At 54.5% G+C, this 19,918-nt stretch overlaps 1 protein-coding gene across 1 annotated transcript in view; it reads left to right on the forward strand.

Moving 5' to 3' along the window:
* The window catches only part of LOC119931401 (vomeronasal type-1 receptor 45-like), a 42,672-nt gene that overhangs the window by 18,091 nt on the left and 4,663 nt on the right, over positions 1–19,918 (forward strand). Inside the window, 1 exon segment of the mRNA XM_038750046.1 lies at positions 15,865–15,960. Coding sequence (XP_038605974.1) covers positions 15,865–15,960 — 96 coding nt within the window.

The raw sequence follows: 19,918 nt of genomic DNA on the forward strand, positions 1-19,918 counted from the left end.
GACAGCACTAGGAGGGGTGGGGGAGCGACAGCACTAGGCGGGGGGGGGGGGCGACAGCACTAGGCGGGGTGAGGGACGACAGCACTAGGCAGAGCTGTGGGGGATTCCACTAAGCAGAACTGCGGGGGATAGCACTAGGCGGAGTGGGGTGCTAGTACTAGACTGAGCGGGGTGATAGCACTAGATGGGAAGCGGGAGGGCAAGAGCCCTAAGCGGTGCGGGGGGATAGCACTAGACGGAGCGGGGGGATGGCACTAGATGGAGCGGGGGCATAACATTAGGTGGAACAGGGAGGATAGCACTTGGCGGGGCAGGGGCGCGACAGTCCTGGGCCGGCCGGGGGGGGCAACAGCCCTAGGGGGGGCTGGGGGCGACAGCCCTAGGCGCGGCTTGGTGCGACAGCCCTAGGCGGGGCGGGGGGGCGACAGCACTAGGCGGTGCCGGGGGCGATAGCACTAGGCGGGACGAGGGATAGCACTAGACGGAGCAGGGGGATAGCACTAGGCGGGGCCGGGGGCGACAGCCCTAGGTGGGGCGGGGGTCGACAGCCCTAGACAGGGCGGGGGGCGACGGCCCTCGGCGGGGCAGGGGGCAACAGCCCTAGACAGGACGGGGGCCGACAGCCCTCGGCGGGGCGGGGGGCAACAGCAAGAGATGGGGCGGGGGGCGACGGCAAGAGACGGGGCGGGAGGCGACAGCAAGAGATGGGCGGGGACGACAGCACTAGACGGGGCGGGGGGCGAAAGCACTAGACGGGGAGGGGGGGCGACAGCACTAGACGGAGCGGGGGGACGGCACTAGATGGAGCCGGGGGTGATAGCAGAAGACGGAGCTGGGGGCTATAGCAGTAGACGGAACCAGGGGCGATAGCACTAGACGGAGCCGGGGGCGGTAGCACTAGACGGAGCTGGGAGACAGCACTAGACAGAGCGGGGGCGATAGCCTAGAAGGAGCGGGGGGATAGCACTAATCGGAGCGGGGGCCGATAGCACTACAAGGAACGGGGGGGCGACAGCACTAGGCAGAGCGGGGTTCGACAGCACTAGGCGGAGCTGGGGTAGACAGCACTAGGCGGAGCGGGGTGTGACAGCATGAGGCAGGGCAGAGGGCCACAGCACTAGGCGCGGCGGGAGGCCACAACACTAGTTGGGGGGGATACCACTGGGCAGAGCGGGGGGGATAGCACTAGGCGGGGGGGTAGCACTAGGCAGAGCAGGGGGGGAATAGCACTAGGCGGAGCAGGGGTATAGCACTAGGCGAGGGGGGAATAGCACTAGGTGGGGGGATAGCACTAGGCAGAGCAGGGAGGGGATAGCCCTAGGCGGAGCAGGGGGGATAGCACGAGGCGGAGAGGGACAGCACTAGGCAGAGCCGGGGGGATAGCACTAGGCGAGCCAGAGGCAACAGCCCTAGGCCAGGTAAGGGGATAGCACTAGGCAGAGCAGAGGGGATAGCACTAGGCGGAGCCGGGGGGATAGCACTAGGCGAAGCGGGGACAGCACTAGGCGTGGGGGCGATAGCACTAGGCAGAGCGGGGGCGGGAATAGCACTAGGCGGAGCAGGGATAGCACAAGGTGGAGCGGGGAGACAGCTCTAGCCGGAGGGGCAGGTCCTCACCCTCCTCATCCACCTGGTCTTGTCCATCCTCCACTTCCTGGCCCTGACCCTCCTATCCCATCTGGCTCGTCCACTTGGCACTGGCCCTCATCCTTGCTTGTCTTGCTTCTCGCCTTCAGCCTGGTCTTAAACCTCTTCCTCCTCATGATCCAGTTCCTCCTTTGTCTGGTCCTAGCCCCCCTCCTCTGCTAGATCCTGCACCTCCTGCTTCTCTTGGTCTTGGCCTCCTTCTCGTTCTTTTCCTGGCCTACCAACTCTTCCTGGTACTGGTAATCCTCCTCCACCGAACACTGGCCCTCCAGCTCCGACTTCTCCTGGCCTCCGTCCTCGGCCAGATCCGGGATCTCCTGGGACCTCCACCTGGTACTTGCCTTCCTCGTCCATCTAGGTCACCTCCTCCTCTTCCTAGTCTTGACCCTCCTCCTCCCTCGACCCAGTTCCTCGATCTCTGCCTCATCATGGCCTTCCTCCTCCTCCAGAAACTGGCCTTCCCCCTTCTGCTGATACTCTTCTTCTTCTTCTTCTGCCTGGTCCCGGCCCAACCCCTTCTGTCTCGTCCTGGGCCTCTTCCTACACCTCCCCCTGGCTCTCCTCCTCCCAGTGATCTTTTTCCCATCTCCTCTGTCTGATCTTCACTCCCGTCTTTCGCCTGGGCCTGGCACTCCTCCTCCACATGGTCATGACCCTCCTCACCTACCTGGTCTTGTCCATCCTCCACTGCCTGGTCCTGGCCCTCCTACCCCATCTGGCTCCTCCACCTGACCTTGGCCCTCATCCTCTGCTTGGTCTTGGTTCTCGCCTTCAGCCTGGTCTTAACCCTCTTCCTCCTCATCATCCAGTTCCTTCCCTGCCTGGTCCTGGCCCTCCTCCTCAGCTAGATCCTGCGTCTCCTCCTTCTCTTGGTCATGGCCTCCTTCTCGTTCTTTTCCTGGCCCTCCAACTCTTTCTGGTACTCGTAATCCTCCTCCACCAAAAACTTGCCCTCCAGCTCCGCCTTGTCCTGGACTTCGTTCTCGGCCAGATCCTGGCTCTCCTGGGACCTCCACATGGTATTTACCTTCCTCGTCTATCTAGGACGCCTCCTCCTCCTCCTCCTAGTCTTTGTCCTCCTCTCTCCTCGATCCAGGTCCTCTTCCACTGCCTCATCCTGGCCTTCTTTCTCCTCCAGATCCTGGTCCTCCTACTTCTGCTGATCCTCTTCTTCTGCCTGGTCCTGGCCCACCCCCTTCGGGCTACTCCTGGGCCTCCTCCTCCACCTGCTCCTGGCACTCTTCCTCCCAATGGCATTTTTTCCTCCTCCACGGTCTGATCTTCACTCTCCTCTTTCTCCTGGGCCTGACACTCCTCCTCCACATAGCCCTGACCCTCCTCACCCACCTGGTCCTGTCCATCCTCCACTACCTGGTCCTGGCCATCCTACCCCATCTGGCTCGTCCACCAGGCACTGGCCCACATCCTCTGCTTGGTCTTGGTTCTCGCCATCAGCCTGGTCTTAACCCTCTTCCCCCTTATGATCCAGTTCCTCCTCTACCTGGTCCTGCCCTCCTCCTCTGCTAGATCCTGCACCTCCTCCTTCTCTTGGTCTTGGCCCCCTTCTCTTTCTTTTCCAGGCCCTCCAACTCTTCTTGGTACTGGTAATCCTCCTCCACCAAACACTGGCCCTCCAGCTCCGCCTTGTCCTGTCCTTAGTCCTCGGCCAAATCCTGGCTCTCCTGGGACTTCCATCTGGTACTTGCCTTCCTCGTCCGTCTAGGTCGCCTCCTCCTCTTCCTAGTCTTGGTCTTCCTTCTCCCTCGATCCAGGTCCTCAACCTCTGCCTCATCCTGGCCTTCCTCCTCCTCCAGATCCTGGCCTTCCTCCTTCTGCTGATCCTTCTATAACAAGTCCTGTCCTTTGTAGCCGGCCAGAACCTTGCTCTCCCGGTACCTCCACCTGGAAATTGCCTTCCTCGTCCATCTAGGTCGCCTCTTCTACCTCCTAGCCTTGGACCTCCTCCCCCCTCGATCCAGGACCTCTTCCTCTGCCTCATCCTGGCCTTCCTTCTCCTCCAGATCCTGGTCCTCCTACTTCTGCTGATCCTCTTCTTATGCCTGGTCCTGGCCCACCGCCTTCCGTCTACTCCTGTGCCTCCTCCTTCACCTGCCCCTGGCACACCTCCTCCCAGTGGTATTTTTTTCTCCTCTACTGCCTGATCTTCACTCTCCTCCTTCTCCTGGGCCTGGCACTCCTCCTCCACATGGTCCTGACCCTCCTCAACCACCTGGCCTTCTCCATCCTCCACTGCCTGGTCCTGGCCCTCCTACCCCATCTGGCTCCCACACCTGGCACTGGCCCTCATCCTCCGCTTAGTCTTGGTTCTCAGCATTCTTCCTGGTTCTAACCCTATTCCTCCTCATGATCCAGTTCCTCCTCTGCCTGGTCCTGGCCCTCCTCCTCAGCTAGATCCTGCGCGTCCTCCTTCTCTTGGTCTTGGCCCTCCTTCTCGTCCTTTTCCAGGCCCTCCAACGATTTCTGGTACTCGTAATCCTCCTCCACGAAACACTGGCCCTCCAGCTCCGGCTAGTCCCGGCCTTTGTCCACGGACAGATCCTGGCTCTCCTGGGACCTCTACCTGGTACTTGCCTTCCTCGTCCATCTAGGTCTCCACCTGCTCCTCCTGGTTCTGGCCCTCCTCCTTCTGCTGATCCTCTTCTTCTTCTTCAGCCTGGTCCCTGCTCACCCCCTTACGTCTGGTCCGGGGCCTCCTCCTCCACCTGCTCCTAGCTCTCCTCCTCCAAATGAGCTTTTTGCCTCCTCCTCTGTCTGATCTTCACTCTCGTCCTTTGCCTGGACCTGGCACTCCTCCTCCACATTGTCCTGACCCTCCTCACCCACCTGGTCTTGGCCATTCTCCACTGCCTGGTCCTGGCCCTCCTACCCCATCTGGCTCCTCCACCTGACCCTGGCCCTCATCCTCTGCTTGGTCTTGGTTCTTGCCTTAAGCCCTGTCTGAACCCTCCTCATGAATCAGTTCCTCTTCTGCTTGGTCCTGGCCCTCCTCCTTCTGCTGATCCCCTTCTTCTTTTTCTGCCTGATCCTGGCCCACCCCCTTCCGTCTGGTCCTGGGCCTCCTCCTCCAACTGCTCCTGGTTCTCGTCCTCCCAATGATCTTTTTCCCACCGCCTCTGTCTGATCTTCACTCCCCTCCTTCACCTGGGCATGGCACTCCTCCTCCGCATGGTCCTGACCCTCCTCACCCACCTGGTCTTGGCCATCCTCCACTGCTGGTCCTGGCCCTCCTACAACATCTGACTCCCACACCTGACCCTGGTCCTCATCCTCCGCTTAGACTTGGTTCTTGCATTCTTCCTGGTTCTAACCAACTTCCTCCTCATGATCCAGTTCCTCCTCAGCTTGGTCCTGGCCCTCCTCCTCGACTAGATCCTGCGCCTCCTCCTTCTCTTGGTCTTGGCCACCTTCTCGTTCTTTTCCTGGCCCTCCAACTCTTCCTGGTACTGGTAATCCTCCTCCACCAAACACTGGCCCTCCAGCTCCGCCTTTTCCTCGTCTTAGTCCTCGGACAGATCCTAGCTCTCCTGGGACCTCCACCTGGTACGTGCCTTGCTCGTCCATCTAGGTCGCCTCTTCCTCTTCCTAGTCATGGCCCTCCTCCTCCCTCGATCCTCATCCTCAACATCTGCCTCATCCTGGCCTTCCTCCTCCTCCAGATCCTGGTCTTCCTCCTTCTGCTGATCCTCTTCTTCTTCTTCTGTCTGGTCCCGGCCCACCCCCTTCCGTCTCGTCCAGGGCCTCCTCCTCCACTTCCTCCTGGTTCTCCTCCTCCCAGTGATCTTTTTCCCACCTCCTCTGTCTGATCAGCACTCCCCTCCTTTGCCTGGGCCTGGCACTCCTCCTCCACATGGTCCTGACCCTCCTCACCCACCAGGTCTTGGCCATCCTCCACTGCCTGGTCCTGGCCCTCCTACCCCATCTGGCTCCTCCACCTGACCCTGGCCCTCATCCTCTGCTGGGTCTTGGTTCTCGCCTTGAGCCTGGTCTTAACCCTCTTCCTCCTCATGATCCAGTTCCTTCCCTGCCTGGTCCTGGCCCTGCTCCTCAGCTAGATCCTGCGCCTCCTCCTTCTCTTGGTCTTGGCCTCCTTCTCGTTCTTTTCCTGGCCCTCCAGCTCTTCCTGGTACTGGTAATCCTCCTCCATCAAACGCTTGCCCTCCAGCTCCGCCTTGTCCTGGCCTTCGTCCTCGGCCAGATCCTGGCTCCCCTAGGACCTCCACCTGGTACTTGCCTTCCTCGTCTATCTAGGTCGCCTCTTCCTCCTCCTCCTCCTCCTCCTCCTAGTCTTGGCCTCCTCCCCCCTCGATCCAGGTCCTCTTCCTCTGCCTCATCCTGGCCTTTCACCTCCTCCAGATCCTGGCCCTCCTCCTTCGGCTGATCCTCTTCTTCTTCTTCTGCCTGGTCCTGGCCCACCCCCTTCTGTCTGGTCCTGGCCCACCCCCTTCCGTCTGGTCCTGGGCCTCCTCCTCCACCTGCTCCTGGCTCTCCTCCTCCCAGTGATCTTTTTCCCACCTCCTCTGTCTTCACTCTCCTCCTTCGGCTGGGCCTGGCACCCCTCCTCCACATAGTCCTAACCCTCCTCACCCACCTGCTCTTGGCCATTCTTCACTGCCTGGTACTGGCCCTCCTACCTCATCTGGCCCCTCCACCTGGCACTGGCCCTCATCCTCTGCTTGGTCTTTTTTGTCGCCTTCAGCCAGGTCTTTACGCTCTTCCTCCTCATGATCCAGTTCCTCCTCTGCCTGGTCCTGGCCCTCATCCTCAGCTACATCCTGCCCCTCCTACTTCCCTTAGTCCTGGCCTTCTTCTGGTTCTTTTCCTGACCCTCCAACTCTTCCTTGTACTGGTAATCCTCCTGAAGGAAGAGAGCTAGCTTGGCGGATGGGCAGAGGGAGGGCATTCCAGGCCCGGGGAATGACGTGGGCTGGCGGTCGATGGCGGGACAGGCGAGAACGAGGTACGGTGAGGAGATTAGCAGCAGAGGAGCGGAGGGTGCGGGGTGGGCTGTAGAAGGAGAGAAGGGAGGTGAGGTAGGAGGGGGCGAGGCGATGGAGAGCCTTGAAGCCCAGGGTGAGGAGTTTCTGCCTGATGCGCAGATTGATTGGTAGCCATTGGAGATTTTTGAGGAGGGGAGTAATATGCCCAGAGCGTTTCTGGACAAAGACAATCCGGGCAGCAGCATGAAGTACGGATTGAAGTGGGGAGAGACACGAGGATGGGAGATCAGAGAGAAGGCTGATGCAGTAGTCCAGACGGGATAGGATGAGAGCTTGAACGAGCAGGGTAGCGGTTTGGATGGAGAGGAAAGGGCGGATCTTCTAACCCTATTCCTCCTCATGATCCAGTTCCTCCTCTGCCTGGTCCTGGCCCTCCTCCTCGGCTAGATCCTGCGCCTCCTCCATCTCTTGGTCTTGGCCTCCTTCTCGTTCTTTTCCTGGCCCACCAACTCTTCCTGGTACTGGTAATCCTCCTCCACCAAACACTGGCCCTCCAGCTCCGCCTTGTCCTGGCCTTCGTCCTCCGCCAGATCCTGGCTTTCCCGGGACCTCCACCTGGTACTTGCCTTCCTCGTCCATCTAGGTCGCCTCCTCCTCTTTCTAATCTTGGCCTTCCTCCTCCATCGATCCAGGTCCTCATCCTCTGCCTCATCCTGGCGTTCCTCCTCCCCCAGATGCTGGCCTTCCTCCTTCTGCTGATCCTCTTCTTCTTCTTCTGCCTGGTCCCGGCCCGCCCCCTTCTGTCTCGTCCTGTGCCTCCTCCTCCACCTCCTCCTGGCTCTCCTCCTCCCAGTGATCTTTGTCCCACCCCCTCTGTCTGCTCTTCACTCCCCACCTTCGCCTGGGCCTGGTACCCCTCCTCCACTTGGTTCTGACCCTCCTCACCCACCTGGTCTTGGCCATCCTCCACTGCTCGGTCCTGGCCCTCCTACCCCATCTGGCTCCTCCACCTGACCCTGGCCCTCATCCTCTGCTTGGTCCTGGTTCTTGCCTTCAGCCTGGTCTTAACCCTCTTCCTCCTAATGATCCAGTTCCTTCCCTGCCTGGACATGGCCCTCCTTCTCAGCTAGATCCTGCGCCTCCTCCTTCTCTTGGTCTTGGCCCTCCTTCTCGTTCTTTCCCTGGCCCTCCAACTCTTTCTGGTACTCGTAATCCACCTCCACGAAACACTGGCTCTCCAACTCCGGCTAGTCCTTGCCTTTGTCCGCGGCCAGATCCTGGCTCTCCTGGCACCTCCACCTGGTACTTGACTTCCTCGTCCATCTCGGTCGCCTCCTCCTCCTCCAAGTCCTGGCCCGCCTCCTCCCTCAATCCAGGTCCTCTCCCTCTGTCTCATCCTGGCCTTCCTTCTCCTCCGGATCCTGGCCCTCCTCCTTCCGCTGATCCTCTTCTTCTTCTTCTGCCTGGTCCTGGCCCACCCCCTTCCGTCTACTCCTGGGCCTCCTCCTCCACCTGCTCCTAGCTCTCCTCCTCCATATGAGCTTTTTGCCTCCTCCTCTCTCTGCTCTTCACTCTCCTCCTTCCCCTGGGCCTGGCACCCCTCCTCCACATGTCCTGACCCTCCTCACCCACCTGGTCTTGGCCATCCTGCACTGCCTGGTCCAGGCCCTCCTACCCCATCTGGCTCGTCCACCTGGCACTGGCCCTCATCCTCCGCTTGGTCGTGGTTCTCGCCTTCAGCCTGGTCTTAACCTTCTTCCTTCTCATCATCCAGTTCCTCCTCTGCTAGATCCTGCACCGCCTCCTTCTCTTGGTCTTGGCCCTCCTTCTCGTTCTTTTCCTGGCCCTCCAACACTTTCTGGTACTGGTAATCGTCCTCCACAAAACACTGGCCCTCCTTCACCGGCTAGTCCTGGCCGTTGTAGTCGACCAAATCCTTCCTCTCCTGGCACCTCCACCTGGTACTTGCATTCCTCATCCATCTAGGTCGCCTCCTCTTCATCCTAGTTTTTGCCCTCCTCCTCCCTCGATTCAGGTCCTCTTCCTCTGCCTCATCCTGACCTTCCTTCTCCTGCAGATCCTGGCCCTCCTCCTTCTGCTGGTCCTCTTCTTCTTCTTCTTCTTCCTGATCCTGGCCCACCCCCTTACATCTACTCCTGGGCCTCCTCCTCCACCTGCTCCTGGCTTTCCTCCTCCCAATGATCCTTTGCCCTCCTCCACTGTCTGATCTTCACTCTCCTGCTTCGCCTGGGCCTGACACTCCTCCTCCACGTGGTCCTGACCATCCTCACCCACCTGGTCTTGGCCATCCTCCACTGCCTGGTCCTGGCCTTCCTACCCCATCTGGCTCATCCAGTGGCACTGGCCCTCGTCCTCCGCCTTCAGCCTGGTCTTAACCCTCTTCCTCCTCATCATCCAGTTCCGCCTCTGCCTGGTCCTGGCCCTCCTCCTCGGCTACATCCTGCGCCTCCTCCTTCTCTTGGTCTTGGCCTCCTTCTCATTCTTTTCCTGGCCCTCCAACTCTTCTTGGGACTGGTAATCCTCCTGAACCAAACACTGGCCCTCCAGCTCCGCCTTGTCCTGGCGTTTGTCCTCGGCCAGATCCTGGCTCTAATGGGACCTCCACCTGGTACTTGCCTTCCTCGTCCATGTAGGACGCCTCCTCCTCCTCCTCCTCCTCCTCCTCCTCCTCCTCCTCCTCCTCCTCCTTGTCTTGGCCCTCTTCCTCTCTCGATCCAGGTCCTCTTCCTCTGCCTCATCCTGCCCTTCCTTCCCCTCCAGATCCTGGCCCTCCTCCTTCTGCTGATCCTCTTCTTCTTTTTCTGCCTTGTCCTGGCCCACCCCCTTCCGTCTGGTCCTCGGCCTCCTCCTCCAACTGCTCCTGGCTCTCCTCCTTCCAATGATCTTTTTCCCAACGCCTCTGTCTGACCTTCACTCCCCTCCTTCTCCTGGGCCTGGCACTCCTCCTCCGCATGGTGCTGACCCTCCTCACCCATCTGGTCTTGGCAATTCTCCACTGCCTGGTATTGGCCCTCCTACCCCATCTGGCTCCTCCACCTGGCACTGCCCCTCATCCTCCGCCTGGTCTTGGTTCGCGCTTTCCTCCTGGTTCTAACCCTTTCCTCCTCATGATCCAGTTCCTCCTCTGCCTGCTCCTGCCCTCCTCCTCGGCTAGATACTTCGCCTCCTCCTTCTCTTGGTCTTGGCCTCCTTCTCGTTCTTTTCCTGGCAATCCAACTCTTCCTGGAACTGGTAATCCTCCTCCACCAAACACTGGCCCTCCAGCTCTGCCTTGTCCAGGCCTTCGTCCTAGACCAGATCCTGGCTCTCCTGGGACCTCCACCTGGTGCTTGCCTTCCTCGTCCATCTAGGTCGCCTCCTTTTCCTCCTGGTCCTTGCCCTCCTCCTCCCTCGATGCAGACCCTCTTCCTCTGTCTCATCCTGGCCTTCCTTCTCCTCCAGATCCTGGCCCTCCTCCTTCTGCTGGTCCTCTTCGTCTTCTTTTGCCTGGTCCTGGCCCACCCCCTTCCATCTGGTCCTGGACCTCCTCCTCCACCTGCTCCTAGCTCTCCTCCTCCAAATGAGCTTTTTGCCTCCACGTCTGTCTGCTCTTCACTCTCCTCCTTCGCCTGGGCCTGGCACTCCTCCTCCGCATGGTCCTGACCCTCATCACCCACCGGGATTTGGCCATGCTACACGGTCTGGTCCTGACCCTCCTACCCCAACTGGCTCCTCCACCTGTAACTGGCCCTCATCCTCTGCTTGATCTTGGTTCTCACCTTCAGCCTGGTCTTAACCCTCTTCTTCCTCATGATCCAGTTCCTCTTCTGTCTGGTCTTGGCCCTCCTCCTCTGTTAGATCCTGCGCCTCCTCCTCTGCTAGATTCTGTGCCTCCCCCCCTTCTCTTGGTCTTGGCCTCCTTACAATTCTTTTCCTGGCCCTCCAAATCTTCTTGGGATTGGTAATCCTCCTGAACCAAACACTGGCTCTCCAGCTCCACCTTGTCCTGGCGTTTGTCCTCGGCCAGATCCTGGATCTAATGGGACCTCCACCTGGTACTTGCCTTCTTCGTCCATGTAGGTCGCCTCCACCTCCTCCTCCTAGTCTTGGCCCTCCTCCTCCCTCGATCCAGGTCCTCTTCCTCTGCCTCATCCTGACCATCCTTCTCCTCCAGATCCTGGCCCTCCTCCTTCTGCTCATCCCCTTCTTCTTCTTCTGCCTGGTCCCGGCCCACCCCCTTCCGTCTGGTCCTGTGCCTCCTCCTCCAACTGCTCCTGGCTCTCCTCCTCCCAGTGATCTTTTCCCCACCACCTCTGTCTGATCTTCACTCCCCTCCTTCGCCTGGGCCTGGCACTCCTCCTCCCCTTGGTCCTGACCCTCCTCACCCACCTGGTCTTGGCCATCCTCCACAGCCTGGTCTTGGCCCTCCTACCCCATCTGGCTCCTCCACCTGGCACTGGCCCTCATCCTCTGCTTGGTCTTGGTTCTCGCTTTCCTCCTGGTTCTAACCCTCTTCCTCCTCAAGATCCAGGTCCTCCTCTGCCTGGTCCTGGCCCTCCTCCTCGACTAGATCCTGCACCTCCTCCTTCTCTTGGTCTTGGCCTCCTTCTCGTTCTTTTCCTGGCCTTCCAACCCTTCCTGGTACTGGTAATCCTCCTCCACCAAACACTGGGCCTCCAGCTCCGCCTTTTCCTCGTCTTAGTCCTCGGCTAGATCCTGGCTCTCCTGGGACCTCCACCTGGTACTTGACTTCCGCGTCTATCTAGGTCGCCTCCCCTTCCTCCTAGTCTTTGCCCTCCTCCTCCCTCGATCCAGGTCCTCTTCCTCTGCCTCATCCTGGCCTTCCTTCTCCCCCCAGATCCTGGCCGTCCTCCTTCTCCTGATCCTCTTCTTTGTCCTCTGCCTGGTCCTGGCCCACCCCCTTCCGTCTGGTCCTGGGCCTCCTCCTCCACCTGCTCCTAGCGCTCCTCCTCCAAATGAACTTTTTGCCTCCTCTTCTGTCTGATCTTCACTCTCCTCCTTCACCTGGGCCTGGCACTCCTCCTGACCCTCCTCACCCACCTGGTCTTGGCCATCCTCCTCTGCCTGGTCCAGGCCCTCCTATCCCATCTGGCTCCTCCACCTGGCACTTTCCCTCATCCTCTGCTTGGTCTTGGTTCTCGCCTTCAGCCTGGTCTTAGCCCTCTTCCTCCTCATGATCCAGTTCCTCCTCTCCCTGGTCCTGGCCCTCCTCCTCTGCTCGTTCCTTCGCCTCCTCCTTTTCTTGGTCTTGGCTCTCCTTCTAGTTCTTTCCCTTGCTCTCCAACTCTTCCTGGTACTGGTAATCCCCCTCCACCTAACACTGGCCCTCCTCTGCCTAATTCTGACCTTCGTCCTCGTCCAGATCGTGGCTCACCTCGGACCTCCACCTGGTACTTGCCTTCCTCCTCCATCTAGGCCGCCTCCTCCTCTTCCTCCTAGTCTTGGCCCTTCTCCTCCTTCTATCCAGTTAAGACATCGGCAAGAGTTCAGCGGCAACGTAAACGAAGTCACCTTCATAGAGTGATTAGGTTGGCAGTAGGGGAGCTAAGTGTGTAGGCTGGTATATGGTACGATTCATTCATTCAATCGTATTTATTGAGCATTTACTGTGTGCAAAGCACTGTACTAAGCGCTTGGGAAGTACAAGTTGGCAAGATATAGAGACGGTCCCTACCCAACAGTGGGCTCACAGTCTAGAAGGGGGAGACAGAGAACAAAATAAAACATTTTAACAAAATAAAATTAATAGAATAAATATGCACAAATAAAATGAATAAATAAGTGGACTAATAAATGCGTACAAACATATATACATATCTACAGGCTCTGTGGGAAGAGGACGGAGGTAAGGCGGGGGGGATGGGGAGGGGGCGGAGGGGGAGAGGAAGGAGGGGGCTCAGTCTGGGAAGGTCTCCTGGAGGAGGTGAGCTCTCAATAGCTCCTTGACGGGAGGAAGAGAGCTAGCTTGGCGGAGGGCAATTCCAGGCCAGGAGGACGACGTGGGCCGGGGGCCGATGGTGGGACAGGCAAGAACGAGGCACGGTGAGGAGATTAGCGGCAGAGGAGCGGAGGGTGCGGGCTGGGCTGTAGTAGGAGAGAAGAGAGCTGAGGTAGGAGGGTGCGAGGTGATGGAGAGCCTTGAACCCGAGGGTGAGGAGTTTTTGCCAGACCATGAGGTTATCAGGGAGAAAGACCAGAATGAGACAGAGGAAGTAGGTAAAGTTTCTAGACTGTAAGCCCATATTGGGGAGGCAATGTGTCTACCCCCTCTATTGTACTGTACTCTCTCAGTGCTTTGTGTAACGTTCTGCCCACATTAAACATTCACATTAAGCAAGCTTTAATTGATTAAACTTGAGGGGAATTAACCTTTGGGGTAGTTGTTTGTCTTTCATTGGCTGTCTCCCCCAGTAGACTACAAATCCCAAGAATGCAGGGATTGAATCTGCACCCTCTATTATACTCTCCCAAGTGCATACAGAAAATGCTCAATAAATACCATCGATTGATTGATTGATTAAGTCAATGACAATGTTTTGGGTTTAAGAGATTGTAAGGATGGTGGTATTGCCATCTGTGATGGGAACGTTGAGTGGAGGAGAATATTTGGGAGGGGAGATGAGGAGTGCTGTTTAGTACATGTCTGAGCTGAAGGTGATGGTGGGACACCCAAAGAGAGATGTCCTGAAAGCAGGAGGAAATTTGAGACTGCAGAGAGGAGAGAAGCAGCATGGCCTGGTGGAAAGAGTCCGGGCTTGTAAATCAGAAGGACCAGGGTTTTCTAATCCCAGCTCTGCTGCTGAGACCTTGGGTAAGTCAGGTCTTTTCTGTGGGTCTCAGTTACCTCATCTGTAAAATCGGGATTAAGACCAATCACTATGTGGGACATGGACTGAGTCCAGACTTATATTCTTATATCTAACCCAGGGTTTATCTCCGTAGCCATTCATTCTCATTCTCCTTTGCAGGCTCCTCCTCTTACTTCCACCCTCTAACTGTGGGAGTCCCTCAGGGTTCAGTTCTGGGCCTCCTTCTATTCTCAATCTACACTCACTCCACCTAGAGAACTCATTCACTAATATTCACTAAAATCTGACCTTTCCTCTCCATCCAAACTGCCACCACATTAATAGAATCACTCATCCTATCTCACCTAGATTACTGCGTCAGCCTCCTTGCTGACCTCCCAACCTCCTGTCTCTCCCCACTCCAGTCCATACTTCAAGCTGCTGCCTGGGTCATTTTCCTAAAAAAACGTTCTGGACATGTAACCTCATTCCTCAAAACACTCCAGTGGTTGCTCATCCACCTTTGTATCAAACAAAAACTCCTCACCATTGACTTTAAAGCACTCCACCACCTTGCTCCTTCCTACTTCACCTCGTTTCTCTCCTTCTACAGCCCAGCCCGCATACTTCGCTTCCTTAGTGCTAAACGTTTCACTGTGCCCCAGTCTTGCTGCCTTGCTGCCGGCCCCTAGCCTATGTCCTGCCTCTGGCCTCAATCGCCCTCCCTCCTCTAATCTGACAGACAACCACTCTTTCCCACTTCAAAGCCTTATTGAAGGCATATCTCCTCCAACAGGTTCTTCCCAGACTAAGCCCCACTTTTCCTCATGTCCCACTCCCTTCTGCATCGCCCTGACTTAATCACTTTGCTATTCCCCCTCCCAGCCCCACAGCACTTATGTACATATCTGCAATTTTATTTATTTGTACTGATGTCTGTCTCCCTGCCTCTAGACTGTGAGCTCGGTATGGGCAGGGAATGCCAATGTTTATTGTTGTATTGTACTTTCCCGAGGCTTAGTATAGTGCCTTGTACACAGTAAGGGCTTAATAAATACAATCGAATGAATGAATGAATGAAAGCTCAGTATAATGACTGGCACATAGCAAACCCTTAACAAATACCATAAATAAAAGTTATAGGAACTGCAGGAGGTGAGGTAGAAAGAGAGGAGAAATGATCAGCAACCCCAACAACGGAGGAAAAAGAAACAGTGGGAGACAGAAGGGATGGGGTGGGAGAGAGGAGGCATGGCATAGTGGATAGAGCATGGGCCTGGGTGTCAGAAGGTCATGGGGGTCTAATCCCAACTCCACCACTTATCTACTGTGTGGTCTCGGGCAAGTCACTGCACTTCTCTGTGCCTCAGTTACCTCATCTATCAAATAGGGATGGAGATTGTGAGCCCCACATGGGACAGGGTCTGTGTCCAACCCTATTTGTTTGAATCCACCCCAGCACTTAGTACAATGCCTGGCAAATAGTGTTTAACAAATACTAACTAACTTACTAACATTATTATTATTAGATGAAAAATAATGGGAGGGGGCAGATTCCAGCTATTGGCATATACAATGAAGGAAAATAATAATAATAAAAAAAAAATAATAATAATAATAATGGCATTTATTAAGCTCTTACTATGTGCCAAGCACTGTTCTAATTGCTGAGGAGATACAAGGTTATCAGGTTGTCCCACATGGGACTCACAGTCTTAATCCCCATTTTCCAGATGACGGAACTGAGGCTCAGAGAAGTTAAGTGACTTGCCCAATGTCACACAGCTGACAAGTGGTGGAACTGGGATTCGAACCCATGACCTCTGACACCCAAACCCGAGCTCTTTCCTCTGAGCCAGGCTGCTTCTCTAGACTTCAGAAAAGACTTTTCTGAAGCTGTAAATGAATAAATGTAATACCCACTTTCCATAAAAGTGCTAAGGTGGTTGAAGGACTGACACAACAAAGGGGAATGGAAATTCGTTGGGCATTTGGTGGCTCTTCTGTGGACTACCAAAAGAGCAGGGAACTGGACATCAGGTGACCTGGGTCCTCGTCTTGTCTCTGCCAATGGCCAGATGGGAGATCTTGGGTACTGTCACAACGTTTGTGGGCCTCCGTTTCCTTTTCTGTAAAATAGGGATAAAATAACTTTTCCTTCACTCCTAGACTTTGAGCCCATGTGTGAAACAGAGACTGTAACTGACCTTATTCTTTTTATAACTTCTCAGTGCCTCAGTTACCTCATCTGTAAAATGGTGATTAAGACTGTGAACCCCACCTGGGACAACCTGATAACCTTGTATCTCCCCCAGTGCTTAGAACAGTGCTTGGCACATAGTATCTGCTTAACAAATGCTATTATTATTATTATTATTAATGATAATAATAACAAATATCGCAGTTCTTTTTCTCACTAACATTCCTCTAACACATCCCATTTCCGACAGAGCCAGGGGAATACCTTCATTTCTTCATTGGTTTACTCCAGCCTCAGCACCTACGTCATCCCCAAAGAAAGGAACAAGAAGGGAACAAGGCACCTGGTGACCTCTCCCTCCCCTTTCCCTTTCTCCTGCTGGAGGTCACACTCAGCTGCAGGGAGCAGAGCCTGTGAATCTGCCCCTTCCAAGCCAGACCCAATTCTGAAAATGGAGGAGAGGCAAATGGGCTGGGAACAGTGGGGCTTGGCGTCTCTGCATGGCTTGGGACAAAAGAATTAAAGCTTTCACCATTTTCTTCTTCTAATAATAATGATGGCAGGTATCATACACTTATTATGTGTGCTGCAGTGTGCTAAACACTGGGGTAAAGGTAAACCAAGCGCTAACCTTGACTCTAAAGCTAAGCCCAAACCTAGACCTAAACACAACCCCCTCAATAACCCTAACCCCAATCCTATCCATAACCCTTAATCCTAGCTCAACCCTAACCCCAACCTTAACATTCAATCTACCTTTACCTACACTAGCCACTACCCTAGCCCTGGCCCTAAAGCTAACAATAATACTAGCCATGTACCTAACCCTAGCTCTAATCCCAACCTTGACTCAAACCCTAGGCCCAAACCTAGACTTAGAGCTAACCCTCTCCCTAACCCTAGCCCCAATCCAATTGCTAACCCTAACTGTAATGCTAAGGCTCATCAGAAGCCAAAACACAATACTAACACTAGCTGTACACCTTATCCTTAAAGCTAACAATAATAATAATAATAATGATGGTATTTGTTAAGCGCTTATTATGTGCCAAGCCCTGTTCTAAGCGCTGGGATGGGGGTGGGGGGATACAAGGTAATCAGGTTGTTCCACGTGGGGCTCACAATCTTAATCCCCATTTTGCAGATGAGGAAACTGAGGCCCAGAAAAGTTAAGTGACTTGCCCTAAATCATACAGCTGACAAGTAGCAGCGTCGGGATTAGAACCCATCACCTCTGACTCCTAAACCCGTTCTCTTTCCACTGAGCCACGCTGCTTCTCTGTCTTATGACTAGTCATAACTCTAACCCTTTCCCTAGCCTTAGGCCTAGCCTTCAGTATACCACTAATCATAACACTAACCTAAAAGCTATCTTTACTCCAAACCCGAACTCTAACCCAAACCTTAACCCGAGGCCCAAACCGAGACCTAACGCTAACCCTATCACTACCCCTATCCTTAATCCAACTGCTACACCTAACCAAAACACTAAACCTTAGGAACAACTAGAACCCAACCCTAACACTATCTCTACACCAAATCCAAAAAGAAGTCCCTGGCCTATTCTGACCCTAATCTTAACCCTTGTCCTAGCCCTAGCCCTAACCATAACCCTAACCTAGCTCTAATCCTCAATCTAACCCTCACCCAAAATTTAACCCCAGGACTAACCGAGACCTAACACTAACCCTATCCTTGACCCTAGCCCGAATCCACCTGCCAATCCTAGCCCGAACACTAACCCTTAAGATAAGACAAACACCAACACTAACCTTACCTCTATTTCTAACCCTAAAGCAAGCCCTAGGCTGAGTCCTAACCCTAACCCCAACAATACCCCTAGCCCCAGGCCCAATCCTAACCCTATCCCTGACCCTAGCCCTAGCCTTGGCCCTATCCATAGCCTTGGCCCTATCCATAACAGTACTGCCGGCCCTAGCCCCAACCCTAATCCTAAACTCAATCCTATCTACAAACCTAACCCTAAATCAGCCCTAACCCAAACCTTACACTAACTCTAGCCCTATCTCTAATGCTACCATTGTCCTGGCCCTAGCCCTAACGCTAACGATAAATCCAACCTTACACCTAGGCCTAACCGTAACTCTAACCCTCCACTTACGTCTAACCCTAGACCCAAACCTAGACCCATCACTAACCCTCTCCCTAACTTTAGCCCTGGTCTGATTGCTAACCCTAACCATAACACTAAACTACATCATAAGCCAAACCTCAACCCTTACCTTATTTCTACAGCATTTCCCAAAATTAAACCTAGGACTAACCCTGACCCTAAACATGACCCTGGCCTTAGGCCTAGCCTTCAGTCTACTACTAATCATGAGACTCACCTTAAAACTATCCTTAGCCCAAATACGAATCCCAACTTTAACCCTTGACCTAAAGCTAGACCTAGACCAAGCTCTAGATATAGCAATCACCCTAGGCCCAAGCCTAACAATAACCCTATCTAGAACCCTAACACTACCCATAAGCTAAGCCATAAAACTAACACTACTGCTCACCCTAGCCCTAACACTACTGCTCACCCTAGCCCTAACCATAACCCAGTGCTATCCATAACCCAAACCGTAGCTCAGAACTAACCTACCTTAACACTAACTCAACTCCTATCTCTAACGCTAAACTTTGCCCTGGGCATAGCCCTAATGCTAAGAGTAAGCAAAACAGTCGGCAACCCTGGCCCTACCTCTAACCCTAAGCTTGACCCTAACCCTAGGCCCAAACCTAGAACTAACACAATCTCCCTAGCCCTAGCCCTAGCCCTAACCATAACACTAAATCTCAAAATAAGCCAAACTTCAACCTTAGCCCTATATCAACACCTTATTCTATAGCTAGCCCTAGGTTTAGTCCTAACCCTAACCATTACCCTAGCCTTGGGCCTAGCCTTAACTCTAGTATTAATCATAATGCTAACTTTGAAATAATCCCTACTCCTAACCCTAACCCAAAACCTAGTCCTGAACCCAGACCAAATGCTAACCCTTTCCCTACCATTAGTCCTAGCCCAAATGCTAATCCTAACCATAAAACTAAACCTTATCTCCGCCAAACACCAGCCCGAACCCTAGCTCTTCACTTACTGCTACAAAAAGCCCTAGACCTAGTCCTAACCCTAGCCATCACCCTAGCCTCAGACCTAACCCTACTCTAGCCCGAGCCCTAACCCTGATCCTAGGCCTAGCCCTAGCCATACCCTTCACCACAAAACTAACACTAGCTCTAACACTACCACTAGTTCTAAGCCTTAACACTAACCGAGTCCTACCCTTGACCCTAATCCTAGCTCAGCGCTATCTCCAATCTAAACATTGACTCTACCTTTATCTCTAACGCTAGCCACTGCCCTACCCCTAGCACTAACGCTAGCAATAAGGTTAACCAGATACCTAAACCTGACCGTAAACCTAACTCTAACCCTAACCTTGTCCCAAAGCCCAGGCCCAAACCTACAATTAAACCCAACCCTCTCAATAACCCTAAACTCAGTCCTATCCATAACCCTAATCCTAGCTCAGCCCTAACCCCAACCTTAACGTTCACTCTACCATTATCTCCAATGCTAGCCACTGCCTTAGCCCTAGCCCTAACGCTAACAATAAGGCTGACCATATACCTAACGCTAACCCTAACCCTAGTTCTAATCCTAACCTTGACCATAACCCTAGGGCCAAGGTTAGACCTAAAGCTAACCCTCTCCCTAACCCTAGCCCTAATCCAATTACTAACCTTAAGCATAACACTAAGCCCCACCAAAAGCCAAACCTCAACCTAACACTAGCTAAACACTTTAGCCCTACCCCAACTGCTAATCCTAAAAACGACACTAAGCCTTACAAAAAGCCAAAATCCAACCTTAACCTTATCTCTACACCAAATCCTAAAAGAAGCCCCAGGCCTAGTCCTAACCTTCATTCTAACCCTTGCCCTAGTCCTAACCATAACCGTAACCTAGTTCTAATCCTGACCCAAAACCTATCCCTAGGCCCAACCACAACCTAACACTACCCCTATCCTTGCCCTAGCCCAAGTCTAATGGCTAATCCTAACCAGAACACTAAACCTTAAGATAAGCCAAACCCCAATCCTAACCCTATCGCTTTACCTAATCCTAAAGCAAACCCTGGGCTGAGCCCTAACCCTAATCCCAACCATTACCCTAGCCCCAGGACTAATCCTAACCCTAATCCTGACCCTAGCCCCAGCCTTGGCCCTAGCCATACCCTTAATCATAAATCTAACACTAACACTAGGCCCTATAACTAACACTAACCCCAACA

This window comes from Tachyglossus aculeatus, chromosome 8 (genome assembly GCF_015852505.1).
Source record: "Tachyglossus aculeatus isolate mTacAcu1 chromosome 8, mTacAcu1.pri, whole genome shotgun sequence".
NCBI classification, from domain to species: Eukaryota; Metazoa; Chordata; class Mammalia; order Monotremata; family Tachyglossidae; genus Tachyglossus; species Tachyglossus aculeatus.